Here is a 16235-nt window from a genome sequence, read left to right on the forward strand (position 1 = left end):
TAGGGTGGAGGGGTGGAGAGAGGATAGGGTGGGAAGGGTGGAGAGAGGAGGATAGGGTGGAGAGGGGTGGAGAGAGGAGGATAGGGTGGGAAGAGGGGTGGAGAAAGGAGGATAGGGTGGAGAGAGGAGGATAGGGTGGAGAGGGGTGGAGAGAGGATGATGGGGTGGGGAGAGGAGGATAGGGTGGAGAGGGGTGGAGAGAGGATGATGGGGTGGGGAGAGGAGGATAGGGTGGACGGGGTGGAGAGAGGAGGATAGGGTGGGAAGAGGGGAGGAGGATAGGGTGGAGAGGGGTGGAGAGAGGATAGGGTGGGGAGAGGAGGATAGGGTGAGGAGAGAGAGGTGGGGGAGAGATGGAGAGAGAAGAGGGGACAGAGGGGACTGAGAGGGTCTCATCTCTCCTCACTTTATCTTTCTTCCCTCATCGATCTGACCCCTCCCTCTACCCCACCCTGCAGAAAATGGTGGTGATCCACGCCAACCAGCCCGCACCGCCAGACCTCGCCTCCGTCTTCTCCGGCAAGCCGGCGCCCACTCCTGCCTTTGACGGGCCCCAGTGACGACACGTCCCCCTACTCTACGGGACAGCCTGAAGGATTCGGGCCGAACGATCTGAGGCTCAGCCCGACAGAAAAGTCAAAGCAGGACTTTCGAGACTGAGGAGGGGAGGGGAGGGTAACGGTGCTAGCCTCTTCCCGTAGTCACATTCCTCCCCCGTGGGAACCCCGCAGTTCCATCTCCCTTGTTACGAGCCGCCCTCTCCCACCCTCGGCTCCCGTTACTCCTGAAACACTCCGCTCTGTCCCCTCGCTCTCCCCTCTATCACCGCCCATTTCACCCTGGCTGGCGGCCATTTTGTGATGGTTACCATTGACAACCGCTCTCCCCGCATCATAGAATGGGGCAAACCCTTTTCCTCACCTTCCACTCACTTCCCTCCCTGTTTATTCAATCTCAACTCCTCATCCCTCCTCTCCTTCCCCTCGGTGCCCGCTCTCACATCTCTCCATTTAACATTCTGCCGACTGCCATTGTGTGACAGTCAGACCCTCCTTCCCACTCCCTCACACTCACCATCTTGTCACCCTCCTTCCCATCCCATCACTCGCAAACCCCTTCCCTCCCTCCCCTCGCTCTCCTCTCCCCGCCATCTCGACGCTCTGCATCGTATGCTGGTTGGGGCTGCCATGTTGCGATGCCAATCTTCACCTCTCCTCATCGCCCTCTTTCTCTCTCTCTGTCACCCAGTGAGTCACTCCCGTACTCACCCCGTCACTCCTGACACCCTTTCCCCTCTCTGGCCCCTTGCCCTTTCTCCCGCCATCCACCACATTTTGGTGAACATTTTCTGATGGGAAATTTCGCTCCCCCACCCAATCCCTTCTCCCCCGTCCGTTGAGTGAGTCGCTCCCCTCTCCCTCGTTGAGACAATGAACTCCCCGACCCATCAGCCCTGACCGCGTCCCCGACCACCGCTCCCCCTTTCTCCTTCCCACGCCCCAGTTTTTTGCAGCTCGTCTTATTTGTGAAGGAAATGTCACCACCCATTCATCCTCCACTATTGAAAACGTCACTCCCCCACACCCCACATCCTGTCCAATCAGACCACTCCCTCCCGTCCCATCACTTCCCCTCTCTCCCCGTCTCATCACTCCCGCTCCCTTCCAGTCGTTTCACTCCTCCTCACCCCGTCGTTGTCTTCTCCATGTCGGCCACCAGTTTGTGACAGGAACTTCCGCCCCTCCCCTCTCCGTCCCCTATTGAGTCAGTGACTTCGCCACGCTCACCGTCTCCTCAGTCCACTCCTCGTCCCGTCACTCCTCTTCCTCCCAAACCCCTCACCCCTCCTCCCCAAAACCCACATGTATATGTGTATGTGTGAATATCTGAGATATATACATTAGTTTATTCAATGACAACATTATTAGAATTAGAACATATATACAATATGGAAGACAATATAAAACACAAATTAAAATACAGTTATAACAATCAATAACACACTCGATCCCGGGATTGTATCCATGGGCACCGCATGTTCCTTCGCCATCGATTCTGAGTGTGACAGTGGCTATTGTAAGTCAGTGTCTCACTCCATCCCTGGCGGCCACATTAACCAAGGATTCGCCCATTTTAAATCAGCGCGTCCCTCCCTCTCTTGTGCTCACTTCTACCAAAGCCGTCACTCCCTCCCCAGCGGCCATTTCCAGTGAAGCGTCGGACATCCCACCTCTCCCGGATATTGATAGCGGCTCCCTGACGCCCGCGAATTATATACAATATCCGGCAAATCGTTTTTTTTTGAGAACGAGAGAGAGAGAGAATTGAATACTCTTCATGGCAGAGTAAAAAAATATAAAACGTACTTCACCCCAGACTACACTAAAGTGTTCCCCTGCCTAATAGGGGTCAGGAATAATGACAGTGTTGCTCGCTGCACTGTCTGCAACATTGTGTTTTCTATTGCCCATGGGGGGGGGGGGGTTAAATCACTGTTGAGGTGAGTTTAACGGGTGTCATTCGTTCATTAGCATAGCTAACGCTATTTAAACTAGCTGGCTGGCCGCTAAGGAGCTGCTCTATTGCAGACATCCCACCTCTCCCGGGAGTTCCGGGAGTCTCCCGCAAATTGATGGTGTCTGCTTCCCTGAAATGAGATTTTGCAGGGTGGGATTAATTGAGTGATGGAATGGTGCAGACGGAGCATCACTGTGTGTTTGGCATTGTAAGTGTGTGATGGGACGGTGTGGAGGGAAATTCACTCTGTGTCTGACCACGGGAGTGTGTGATGGGACGGTGTGGAGGGAAATTCACTCTGTGACTGACCCCGGGAGTGTGTGATGGGACGGTGTGGAGGGAAATTCACTCTGTGACTGACCCCGGGAGTGTGTGATGGGACGGTGTGGAGAGAGATTCACTCTGTGTCTGACCCCGGGAGTGTGTGATGGGACGGTGTGGAGGGAGATTCACTGTGTCTGACCCAGGGAGTGTGGGATGGGACAGTGTGGAGAGAGATTCACTCTGTGTCTGACCCCGGGAGTGTGTAATGGGACGGTACGGAGGGAGATTCACTCTGCGTCTGACCCCGGGAGCGTGTGATGGGACGGTGTGGAGGGAGATTCACTCTGCGTCTGACCCCGGGAGCGTGTGATGGGACGGTGTGGAGGGAGATTCACTCTGCGTCTGACCCCGGGAGTGTGTGATGGGACGGTGTGGAGGGAGATTCACTCTGCGTCTGACCCCGGGAGTGTGTGATGGGACGGTGTGGAGGGAGATTCACTCTGCGTCTGACCCCGGGAGCGTGTGATGGGACGGTGTGGAGGGAGATTCACTCTGCGTCTGACCCCGGGAGTGTGTGATGGGACGGTGTGGAGGGAGATTCACTCTGTGTCAGACCCCGGGAGTGTGTGATGGGACGGTGTGGAGGGAGATTCACTCTGTGTCTGACCCCGGGAGTGTGTGATGGGACGGTGTGGAGGGAGATTCACTCTGTGTCTGACCCCGGGAGTGTGTGATGGGACGGTGTGGAGGGAGATTCACTCTGTGTCTGACCCCGGGAGTGTGTGATGGGACGGTGTGGAGGGAGATTCACTCTGTGTCTGACCCCGGGAGTGTGTGATGGGACGGTGTGGAGGGAGATTCACTCTGTGTCTTCCCGTTGAGTCAGTGACTTCGCCACGCCCACCGTCTCATCAGTCCACTCCTCGTCCCATCACTCCTCTTCCTCCCAAACCCCTCACCCCTCCTCCCCAAAACCCACATGTATATGTGTATGTGCGAATATCTGAGATATATACATTAGTTTAATAAATGACAACATTATTAGAATTAAAACATATATACAATACCCAAGACTATATAAAACACAAATTAAAATGCTGTTATTACAATCAATAACATACACGATCCCGGAATTGTATCCATGGGCACCGCATGTTCCTTCACCATAGATTTTGTGTGTGACAGTGGCCATTGTAAGTCAGTGTCTCACTCCATCCCTGGCGGCCACATTAACCAAGGATTCGCCCATTTTAAATCAGCGCGTCCCTCCCTCTCTTGTGCTCACTTCTACCAAAGCCGTCACTCCCTCCCCAGCGGCCATTTCCAGTGAAGCGTCGGACATCCCACCTCTCCCGGGAGTTCCGGGAGTCTCCCGCATATTGATGGTGCCTGCTTCCCTGAAATGAGATTTTGCAGGGTGGGATTAATTGAGTGATGGAATGGTGCAGACGGAGCTTCACTGTGTGTTTGGCATTGCAAGTGTGTGATGGGACGGTGTGGAGGGAGATTCACTCTGTGTCTGACCCCGGGAGTGTGTGATGGGACGGTGTGGAGGGAAATTCACTCTGTGTCTGACCCCGGGAGTGTGTGATGGGACGGTGTGGAGAGAGATTCACTCTGTGTCTGACCCCGGGAGTGTGTGATGGGACGGTGTGGAGGGAGATTCACTGTGTCTGACCCAGGGAGTGTGTGATGGGACGGTGTGGAGGGAGATTCACTGTGTCTGACCCAGGGAGTGTGTGATGGGACGGTGTGGAGGGAGATTCACTCTGTGCCTGACCCCGGGAGTGTGTGATGGGACGGTACGGAGGGAGATTCACTCTGCGTCTGACCCCGGGAGCGTGTGATGGGACGGTGTGGAGGGAGATTCACTCTGCGTCTGACCCCGGGAGCGTGTGATGGGACGGTGTGGAGGGAGATTCACTCTGCGTCTGACCCCGGGAGTGTGTGATGGGACGGTGTGGAGGGAGATTCACTCTGCGTCTGACCCCGGGAGTGTGTGATGGGACGGTGTGGAGGGAGATTCACTCTGCGTCTGACCCCGGGAGCGTGTGATGGGACGGTGTGGAGGGAGATTCACTCTGCGTCTGACCCCGGGAGTGTGTGATGGGACGGTGTGGAGGGAGATTCACTCTGTGTCAGACCCCGGGAGTGTGTGATGGGATGGTGTGGAGGGAGATTCACTCTGTGTCTGACCCCGGGAGTGTGTGATGGGACGGTGTGGAGGGAGATTCACTCTGTGTCTGACCCCGGGAGTGTGTGATGGGACGGTGTGGAGGGAGATTCACTCTGTGTCTGACCCCGGGAGTGTGTGATGGGACGGTGTGGAGGGAGATTCACTCTGTGTCTTCCCGTTGAGTCAGTGACTTCGCCACGCTCACCGTCTCATCAGTCCACTCCTCGTCCCATCACTCCTCTTCCTCCCAAACCCCTCACCCCTCCTCCCCAAAACCCACATGTATATGTGTATGTGCGAATATCTGAGATATATACATTAGTTTAATAAATGACAACATTATTAGAATTAAAACATATATACAATACCCAAGACTATATAAAACACAAATTAAAATGCTGTTATTACAATCAATAACATACACGATCCCGGAATTGTATCCATGGGCACCGCATGTTCCTTCACCATAGATTTTGTGTGTGACAGTGGCCATTGTAAGTCAGTGTCTCACTCCATCCCTGGCGGCCACATTAACCAAGGATTCGCCCATTTTAAATCAGCGCGTCCCTCCCTCTCTTGTGCTCACTTCTACCAAAGCCGTCACTCCCTCCCCAGCGGCCATTTCCAGTGAAGCGTCGGACATCCCACCTCTCCCGGGAGTTCCGGGAGTCTCCCGCATATTGATGGTGCCTGCTTCCCTGAAATGAGATTTTGCAGGGTGGGATTAATTGAGTGATGGAATGGTGCAGACGGAGCTTCACTGTGTGTTTGGCATTGCAAATGTGTGATGGGACGGTGTGGAGGGAAATTCACTCTGTGTCAGGTCCTGGGTGTGAGTAAATTTACAAATATAAATTAAACAATGTGTGAGCTGCTGACGTGCGGGAATAAATAAGCTGCTCCCGACTCACTCACAGTCACACACAATTAACTGACCGGCGACAACGAGTGACCGGTTGAATAATCAGTCCCGTTTCTCACCGTCACTCTGCATCGGGGAACCTATGATTATAAAATCACACTTCAGTCCACTGTGGCCGGGATGTTAATCAAGGCTGTTCACAAGTCTCCAAACAAATCCACGGTGAGTTTGCAGTTCCCTGCCTCCGTTTCCCCCCCCCCCCCCAGTCAGTGTGTGTGTGTGTGTGTGTGTGTGTGTGTGTCTCTCTCTCTCTCTCTCCTCCCCCTCCCTCCCTCCCTCTCTCTCTCTCTCCATCATTATATCGGCCAGACTACCGAATGCACCGTCCTCAGCAAAGGGAGCAAAAGGATTCTCTCCCGGGATCATCCCCCCCCACCCCGGGACACCGGTGTCCCAGACTGAGCCCCGGACCCCCGGGCTCTTCCTGTCCGGGTAATTCCCCGGGGTGTCACGTGGGGAGTATCGTGCACGCACATCCGGCGGAAGCTGCCCTGCCGGACAACAGGCGGAGACACGTCACTGCGGGACCGCTGCGAGCGACGCACAGAGCGCGGGGCCCGAGCCGGTTCCATTAAAACCGTTGGGAATCAGCCCCGGCGCGCGGCCGTTAAAGGTAAGGGCGGGAGTTAAAGGGGAGGGCGGGGAGTCGGCCAAATGTCCCCATCCCGCGGGCGGGGATGTTCACACATTCAGATGTTCAGATCCACTGTCAGTCCGGGTCTGAGTCCCCGCAGAGATCTCAGTTCCTTCTCCCCGGTCTCGCTGAACCGATTGTACCCCAGCCTGAAACAGATGGGAGAATAAAGATGAAATAAACAGATTACACAACAGTGTCAGTAACAGGGGACCGGGGTTAATGTTTCAACAACACTCACAGACAAATATCACCAGAAAACCCGCGGATCCGCTGATATTTTATCACATTGAACATTAACACAAACACTCACCGGATCCACCCCAGACTCGGGTGGGTCAGTATGAGGCGGCGGAGAGCGGGGACAGATCGGTCTGTCAGCGAGTTAAATCTCAGGTGCAGATCCGTCAGTGATGGTTTTGTACTGAGAGCGGAGACGAGATCCTCGGCACCAGAATCTGTGAGACCGACACGGAACAGCCTGGAGATGAGAGAGAGTGAGGGTGAAGGACACAGAGAGACAGGAGACGGTACAAATCCCCAGTGTTTATCAGTAACACAATTACTGATCACATTAATGTTCAGTGTCAAACACCCAGTGACTGTAATCACAATCTCCCACAGTCTGGTACTTACACCAGTGTCTGTATTTTACACTCCGGGTTCCTCAGAGCCGCAGACACCAGTTTCACTCCTGAATCTCCCAGTTCATTATAACTCAGGTTCAGGTCCGTCAGTGATGCAATTGTACTGAGAGCGGAGACGAGATCCTCAGCACCAGAATCTGTGAGACCGACACCCCTCAGCCTGGAGATGAGAGAGAGTGAGGGTGAAGGTCACGGAGAGACAGGAGACGGTACAAATCCCCAGTGTTTATCAGTAACACAATTACTGATTTTTTTTTCTTCAGCACGACTGTGCAAGTCGGCCAGTGAGAACAGCGGGAAGTGTTTAAAAGGAGGACAGATTTACAGAGCGAGCGTCAGAGGAGCGGGAGACAGAGTAGGAAGGCTTTGGCTCAACGGTGCTTCGGCGATAAAGGGTCGAGGCGAGGTAGGTTATCTGTTTACAATACAGACAGAGAGTATGTGTGTGAGGCTGGTTTTCTGTGCTCGGTGTCAGATGTGGGAGATCCTGGAGACTCCCAGCCTCCTGGACGGCAACATCTGCACCCGGTGTGTCGAGCTGCAGCTCCTTAGGGACCGAGTTAGGGAACTGGAGATGCAGCTCGATGACCTTCGTCTGGTCAGGGAGAGCGAGGAGGTGATAGAGAGGAGTTACAGGCAGGTGGTCACACCGGGGCCACGGGAGACTGAAGAAGTGGGTGACAGTCAGGAGAGGGAAGGGCAAGAAGCAGGTACTAGAGAGTACCCCTGTGGCTTTACCCCTTGACAATAAGTACTCCTGTTCGAGTACTGCCAGAGGGGGCTGGCCTATGGGGTTGGGGAGCATCAGTGTCAGTGCCTCTGTCACAGAGTCTGGCCCTGTGGCTCAGGAGGGCAGGAAAAGGAAGAGGAAGGCAGCAGAGATAGGGGACTATAGTCAGGGCGTCAGACAGATGATTCTGTGGACGCAAGAAAGAAACTCGGATGCTAGTTTGCCTCATAGGTGCCAAGGTCTGGAATGTTTCTGATCACGTCCAAGATATCCTGCGGTGAGAGAGAGAACAGCCAGAGGTCGTGGTACATATTGGTACCAGTGACATAGGTAGGAAAAGGGAAGAGGTCCTGAAAACAGAGTACAGGGAGTTAGGAAGGAAGTTGTGAAGCAGGATCTCAAAGGTAGTGATCTCGGAATTACTGCCTGTGCCACATGACAGTGAGAATAGGAATAGGATGAGGTGGAGGATAAATGTGTGGCTGAGGGATTGGAGCAGGAGGCATGGATTCAGATTTCTGGATCATTAGGACCTCTTTTGGTGCAGGTGTGACCTGTACAAAAAGGACGGGTTGCACTTGAATCCCGGGGGACCAATATCCTGGCGGGAAGGTTTGCTAAGGCTACTGGGGAGAGTTTAAACTAGAATTGCTGGGGGGAGGGAACCAAATTGATGTGATGGAGGAGAGGGAGGTTGGCTCACAAATAGAGAGAATTTGGAGACAGTGTGAAAGGGAGGATACGCGGGTGATAGAGAAGGAGGCACTCAGGCCGATGGTTTGAGATGTGTCTATTTTAATGCAAGGAGTATGATGAATAAAGCAGATGAGCTTAGAGCGTGGATCAGCTCTCGGAGATATGATGTGGTGGCCATTACAGAGACTAGGATGGTGCAGGGGCAGGAATGGCTACTTCACGTGCCAGGATTTAATTGTTTCAGAAAGGACAGGGAGGGAGGCAAAAGAGGTGGGGACGTGGCACTGTTGATCAGAGATAGTGTCATGGCTACAGAAAAGGAGGACACTACGGCATCTCTGGGTGGAATTTAGGAACAGGAAGGGGTCAATAACACTACTGGGTGTTTTGTATAGACCACCCAACAGTAACAGGGACATCGAGGAGCAGGTAGGGAGACAGATTCTGGAAAGGAGTTTTAATAACAGGGTTGTTGAGGTGTGAGATTTTAATTTCCCAAATTTTGATTGGTATCTCCCTAGAGTGAGGGGTTTAGATGGAGTGGAGTTTGTTAGGTGTGTTCAGGAAGGTTTTCTGACACAATATGTAGATAAGCCTACAAGAGGAGAGGTTGTACTTGATCTGCTATTGGGAAATGAGCCTGGTCAGGTGTCAGGTCTCTCAGTGGGAGAGCATTTTGGAGATAGTGATCACAATTTTGTCTCTTTTACCACACCTTTAGAGAGGTATGGGTCAGTTAAGTTAGGGAATCCTTTAATTGGAGTAAGGGGAACTATGGGGCTATCAGGTTGGAACTTGTAAGCATGAATTGGAAACAGATGTTGTCAGAGAATAGTACCGAAGCAATGTAGAAAATGTTCAAGGGATATTTACATGGGGTTCTGAGAAGGTGTGTTCCAATGAGACATGGAAAGGATGGTAGGGGACAAGATCTTTGATGTACAAAGGCTGTTGTAAATCTAGTCAAGAAGAAAAGAAGAGCTTACAAAAGGTTCAAAAACGAGGTAGTGATATGAATCTGGAAGATTATAGGGCTAGCAGGAAGGAGCTTAAGAATGAAATCAGGAGAGCTGGAAGGGGCCATGAGAAGGCCTTGGCGGACAGGATTAAGGAAAACCCTAAAGCATTCTGCAAGTATGTGAAGAGCAAGAGGATAAGACGTGACAGAATAGGACGAATCAAGTGTGACAATGGAAAAGAGCGTATTGAACCGGAGGAAATAGCGGAGATATTTAATGAACCATTTGCTTCAGTGTTCATGACGGAAAAGGATCTTGGCAATTGTAGGGATGACTTGCAGTGGACTGAAAAGCTTGAGAATGTAGATATTAAGAAATATGTGGTGGAGCTTTTGGAAAGCATCAAGTTGGATAAGTCACCGCGACCGGAAAAGGTGTACACCAGGCGACTGTTGGAAGCGAGGGAAGAGATTGCTGAGCCTCTGGCGATGATCTTTGCATCATCAATGAGGACATGAGAGGTTCCGGAGGATTGGAGGGTTGCGAATCTTGTTCACTTATTCAAGAAAGGGAGTCGGGTTAGCCCAGGAAATTATAGACCAGTGGGTCTTACTTCAGTGGTTGGTTAGTTGATGGAGAAGATCCTGAGAGGTAGGATTTATGAACATCTGGAGTGGCAAAATATGATTAGGAATAGTCAGCATGACTTTGTCAAAGGCAGGTTGTGCCTTACGAGTCTGAATGATTTTGTTGAGGATGTGACTAAACACATTGATGAAGGAAGGAAGAAGATGCAGTGTATATTGATTTCAGCAAGGCATTTGATAAGGTACACCATGCAAGACTTATTGAGAAAGTAAGGAGGCATGGGATCCAAGGGGACATTGCTTTGTGGATCCAGAACTGGCTTACCCACAGAAGGCAAAGAGTGGTTGTAGACGGGTCATATTCTGCATGGAGGCCGGTGATCAGTGGAGTGCCTCAGAGATCTGTTCTGGGACCCCAAGTCTTTGTGATTTTTATAAATGACCTGGATGAGGAAGTGGAGGGTAGGGTTAGTAAATATGATGATGACACAAAGCTTGGGGGTGTTGTGGATAGTGTGGAGGGCTGTCAGAGTTTACAATGGGACATTGATAGGATGCAAAACTGGGCTGAGAAGTGGCAGATGGAGTTCAACCCAAATAAGTGTGAAGTGGTTTACTTTGGTAGGTCAAATATGATGGCAGAATATAGTGTTAATGGTAAGACTCTTAGCAGTGTGGAGGATCAGAGGGATCTTGGGGTCCGAGTACATAGGACACTCAAAGATGCTATGCAGGTTGACTCTGTAGTTAAAAGGGCGTACAGTGTATTGGCCTTCATCAGTCGTGGGATTGAGTTTAAGAATCGAGAGGTAATGTTTAACAGTTGAGAGATTATGAGGGGGGATAGATCGAGTTGACGTGGATAGACTTTTTCCATTGAGAGTAGGGGAGATTCAAACAAAAGGACATGATTTGAGAGTTAGGGGGCAAAAGTTTAAGGGTAACACGAGGGGGAATTTCTTTACTCAGAGAGTGGTAGCTGTGTGGAGCGAGCTTCCAGTAGAAGTGGTAGAGGCAGGTTCGGTATTGTCATTTAAAGTAAAATTGGATAGGTATATGGACAGGAAAGGAAAGGAGGATTATGGGCTGAGTGCGGGCCAGTGGGACTAGGTGAGAGTAAGCGTTCGGCACAGAGTAGAAGGGCCGAGATGGCCTGTTTCCGTGCTGTAATTGTTATATGGTTATATGTTGCAGCTATACAGGACCCTGGTCAGACCCTACTTGGAATACTGTGCTCAATTCTGGTCGCCTCACTATAGGAAGGACATGGAAACCATAGAAAGGGTGCAGAGGAGATTTACAAGGATGTTGCCTGGATTGTGGTGCATGCCTTATGAGAATAGGTTGAGTGAACTTGGCCTTTTCTCTTGGAGTGATGGAGGATGAGAGGTGATTTGGTAGAGATGTACATGATAATGAGAGGCATTGATCATGCAGATAGTCAGAGGCTTTTCCCCAGGGCTGAACTGGCTAACATGAGAGGGCATAGTTTTAAGGTGCTTGGAAGTAGGTACAGAGGAGAGGTCAGGGGTAAGTTTTTTTACACAGAGAGTGGTGAGTGTGTGGAATGGGCTGCTGGCGGCGGTGGTGGAGGCGGAAACGATCGGATCTTTTAACTCCAGGAAGGCTACATGGAGCTTAGAAACATGGAGGGATATGGGTAAAACCGAGGTAATTCTAAGGTAGAAACATGTTCAGCACAACTTTGTAGGCTGAAGGGCCTGTATTGTCCTGTATGTTTTCTAGGTTTCTTTGTTTCTACTGATCACATTAATGTTCAGTGTCAGACACCCAGTGACTGTAAACACTATCTCCCACAGTCTGGTACTTACCCCAGTTTCTGTATTTTACACTCCGGGTTCCTCAGAGCTGCAGACACCAGTTTCACTCCTGAATCTCCCAGGTCATTCTCCCCAAGTCTAAACACAAACAGACAGATTGATGAACAAAGTGATTCAAACTGTGGGTTTGGGGGAATTTCTCTCACTTGGATATTTCAGGAAACATTAAACTCTTCAGTAAATCACTGATCGCAGTTCCCATCACTATCAATGTCCCTCACTGACCAGCTCCAGCATATTCACCAAATGTCGGTAATTTAGTCTGTCGGTGTGACCCTGTAAACTCCACATATTCTGTCCCATTCCCCGATGGCTAAACAAAATGTTCCTGACAGAATAGCAGAAATGTCAATGGGACACAGTGAAATAGACCCAACCGAGCTAAAGGGATGGTGAATAGAGATCCCACAGGAAGAAAGGGAGTGGGGAAGATAAATCCCACAGGAGGAAGGAGCATGGGCAAGAGAGATCTGATAGGAAGTGGGGGGGGGACGTGGAAGAGAGATCATACAGGAGGATGGCGGATGAGTAGGAGAGATACCTCAGGAAGTGGGGACATGGAACAGAGGAACCACAGGAGGAGGGGGGATGGGGAAGAGAGATCCCACTAGGAGAAGGGGGATGGGGAAGAGAGATCCCACCAGAGGAAGGGGGATGGGGAAGAGAGATCCCACCGGAGGAAGGGGGATGGGGAAAAGCGATCCCACCGGAGGAAGGGGGATGGGGAAGAGAGATCCCACCGGAGGAAGGGGGATGGGGAAAAGCGATCCCACCGGAGGAAGGGGGATGGGGAAGAGAGATCCCACAGGAGGAAGGGGGATGGGGAAGAGAGACCCCACAGGAGGAAGGGGGATGGGGAAAAGCGATCCCACTGGAGGAAGGGGGATGGGGAAGAGAGATCCCACCGGAGGAAGGGGGATGGGGAAGAGAGATCCCACAGGAGGAAGGGGGATGGGGAAGAGAGATCCCACCGGAGGAAGGGGGATGGGGAAGAGAGATCCCACCGGAGGAAGGGGGATGGGGAAGAGAGATCCCACAGGAGGAAGGGGGAAGGAGGAGAGATCCCACAGGAGGAAGGGGGATGGAGAAGAGAGATCCCACAGGAGGAAGGGGGATGGGGGAGAGAGATCCCACAGGAGGGAGATGGGGAAGGGATGTCCCACAGGAGGATGTGGGAAGGGGAAGAGAGAACTCGCAGGGTGAAGGGGGATGGGGTAGAGAGAACTCGCAGGGGGAAGGGGGATGGGGTAGAGAGATCCCACAGGAGGATGTGGAAGGGGAAGAGAGAACTTGCAGGGTGAAGGGGGATGGGGTAGGGAGAACTCGCAGGGGGAAGGGGGATGGGGTAGAGAGATCCCACAGGAGGATGTGGGAAGGGAAGAGACATCCCACAGGAGGAAGGGGGATGGGAAGGGATACCACAGGAAGAAGGGGATGGGGAAGGGAGGTCCCATGGGAGGAAGGGGAGAGAAGAGAGAGGGATTAAACAGGATGAAGGGGGAAGGGGTTGAGAGAACGGCCAGGAGGAGGGATGTGGAAGAGATGTCCCACAGGAGGAGGGGGGTGTGAAAGAGAGATCCCACAGGATGAAGGGGGATGGGGATTAGGGATACCACAGGAGGAAGGGGTATGGGGAAGAGAGATCCCACAGGAGGAAGGGGAACGGGGAAGAGAGATCCCACAGGAGGAAGGGGAACGGGGAAGAGAGATCCCATGGGAGGAAGGGGGAAGGAGAGAGAGGGATTAACCAGGATGAAGGGGGATGGGTTTGAGAGATCGGCCAGGAGGAGGAGGGATGTGGAAGACAGTTCCCAGAGGAGGATGTGGGATTGGGAAGAGAAATCTCACAGGAGGAAGGGGGATGGGGAAGAGAAATTACACAGGACGATGGGGCATGCCAAAGAGAGATCCGACAGGAAGTGGCAGGTATTCGAAACAAGGCCCTACAGGAGTAAGGGGATGGGGAAAAGAGATCCCACAGGAGGAAGGGGGATGGGGCAGAGAGATCCCACAGGAGGAAGGCGATGGGGAAGAGAGTTCCCAGAGGAGGAAGGGGGATGGGGAAAAGAGATCTCACAGGAGGAAGGGGGATGAGGAAGGAAGATCCCACAGGTGGATGGGGGATGGGGAAGAGACATCCCTCAGGAGGAAGGGGGTTGGGGAAGAGAGATCCCACAGGAGGAAGCAGGACGGGGAAGAGAGATCCCACAGGAGGAAGGGGGATGGGGAAAAGAGATCCCAGAGGATGAAGGGGGATGCGGAAAAGAGATCCCACAGGAGGAAGGGGGATGAGGAAGGAAGATCCCACAGGTGGATGGGGGGTGGGGAAGAGAGATCCCACAGAAGTAAGGGGATTGGGGAAGGTATATCCCTAGGAAGAAAGATGGTGGGGAGGAGATATCCCACAGTTGGAAGGAGAATGGGGAAGAGAGATCTGACAGGAGGATGTGGGTGGGGAAGCGAGATCATACAGGAGGTTGGGGGATGAGTAGGAGAGATCCCATAGGAGGAAGAGTGATGGGGAAAATAAATGCCACAGGAGGAAGGGGGACGGGGAAGAGAGATCCCATCCGATGTAGGGGATTGGGAAGAGAGATCCCACAAGAGGATGGAGAGTGGGGAAGAGAGATGTATAGGAGGAAGGGAAATGGCGAAGCAAGATCCCGTAAGAAGTGGAGGGATGGAAACAGATCCCCCACGGGGGTCAGGTGGATGGGGAAGAGAGATCCCACTGTATGAAATGGGATATTGAAGAGAGATCCCACAGGAGTAAGGTGTATAGGGAACAGAGAGCCCACAGGAGGAAGGGAGATGGGTAGAGAGATCTCACAGCAGGAAGAGGGATGGGGAAGGGAGATCCCACAGGCGGCATGGGAGTGTGGAAGAGAGATCCCACAAGCAGGATGAGGCATGGGGAAGAGAGATCCCACAGGAGGAAGGGGGATGGAGAAGAGAGATCCCACAGGAGGAAGGGGGATGGGGAAGAGAGATCCCACTGGAGGAAGGGGATATAGAGGGAGGTTAAATAGGATGAAGCGGGAAGGGGTTGAGAGATTGGCCAGGAGGAGGGGGGATGTGGAAGAGAGTTCCCACAGGAGGATGTGGGATTGGGAAGAGAAATCTCACAGGAGGAAGGGGGTTGGGGAAGTGAAATTCCACAGGACAATGGGGCATGCCAAAGAGAGATCCCACAGGAGGAAGGTGTATAGGGAACAGAGAGCCCACAGGAGGAAGGGAGTTGGGTAGAGATATCTCACAGCAGGAAGAGGGATGGAGAAGGGAGATTCCACAGGCGGCATGGGAGTGTGGAAGAGAGATCCCACAAGCAGGATGAGGCATGGGGAAGAGAGATCCCACAGGAGGAAGGGGGATGGGGAAGAGAGATCCCACAGGGGGAAGGGGGGTGGGGTAGAGAGATCCCACCGGAGGAAGGGGGATGGGGAAGAGAGATCCCACCGGAGGAAGGGGATATAGAGAGAAATTAAACAGGATGAAGCGGGAAGGGGTTGAGAGATTGGCCAGGAGGAGGAGGGATGTGGAAGAGAGTTCCCACAGGAGGATGTGGGATTGGGAAGAGAAATCTCACAGGAGGAATGGGGTTGGGGAAGTGAAATTCCACAGGACAATGGGGCATGCCAAAGAGAGATCCGACAGGAAGAAGTCGATGGGGGAGAGAGATCCCACAGGAGGAAGGGGGATGGGGATGAGAGATCCCACGGCAGGAAGGGGGATGGGGATGAGAGATCCCACAGCAGGACGGAATGGGGAAGGGAGATCCCACAGAAGGAAGGGGGATGGGGAAGAGGGTTCCCACAGGAGGAAGGTGGATGGGGAAGGGAGATCCCACAGAAGGAAGGGGGATGGGGATGAGGGATCCCACGGCAGGAAGGGGGATGGGGATGAGGGATCCCACAGGAGGAAGGTGGATGGGGAAGGGAGATCCCACAGGAGGAAGGGGGATGGGGATGAGAGATCCCACAGGAGGAAGGTGGATGCTGAGGAGAGATCCAACAGTTGGAAGGAAGGTGGAGTGGGAACAGAGAGCCCAGAGGATGAAAGGGGGATGGGAAAATGAGATCCCACAGGTGGATTGCTACCCGTGCGACGTGCTAGTGAGGCTAGAAATAGGAAGAATATGCAGCTAAATACGTGGCTGAGGGGATGGTGCATGAGGGTGGGGTTCATGTTTCTGGACAATTGTGCTTTCTTCCAGGGGAGGTGGGACCAGTTCGAATTGGACAGTTTGCACCTGAACTGGAGGG

At 52.6% G+C, this 16235-nt stretch overlaps 1 protein-coding gene and 1 long non-coding RNA gene across 3 annotated transcripts in view; both read right to left on the minus strand.

Moving 5' to 3' along the window:
- Positions 1 to 1892: 1892 nt before the first annotated feature.
- LOC140723307 (uncharacterized) lies at positions 1893 to 6095 on the minus strand. Its single transcript, XR_012097856.1, has 2 exons — positions 2598 to 6095; positions 1893 to 2230 (listed from the first exon to the last, which is right to left on the minus strand). It is a non-coding gene; the product is annotated as an uncharacterized lncRNA (long non-coding RNA).
- Positions 6096 to 6171: 76 nt separating this feature from the next.
- The window catches only part of LOC140723293 (NACHT, LRR and PYD domains-containing protein 3-like), a 43314-nt gene continuing 33250 nt past the window's right edge, over positions 6172 to 16235 (minus strand). For both annotated transcript variants that reach the window (XM_073037890.1, XM_073037891.1), the window contains exons 7-10: positions 11965 to 12051; positions 7150 to 7320; positions 6827 to 6994; positions 6172 to 6662 (exon numbers count right to left, since the gene is read on the minus strand). In XM_073037890.1, the coding sequence (XP_072893991.1) occupies positions 6569 to 6662; positions 6827 to 6994; positions 7150 to 7320; positions 11965 to 12051 (520 nt within the window). In that variant the 3' untranslated portion in view covers positions 6172 to 6568. The remainder of the gene's footprint in view (positions 6663 to 6826; positions 6995 to 7149; positions 7321 to 11964; positions 12052 to 16235) is intronic.

Source organism: Hemitrygon akajei, unplaced genomic scaffold (assembly GCF_048418815.1).
Source record: "Hemitrygon akajei unplaced genomic scaffold, sHemAka1.3 Scf000108, whole genome shotgun sequence".
Classification (NCBI taxonomy): Eukaryota; Metazoa; Chordata; class Chondrichthyes; order Myliobatiformes; family Dasyatidae; genus Hemitrygon; species Hemitrygon akajei.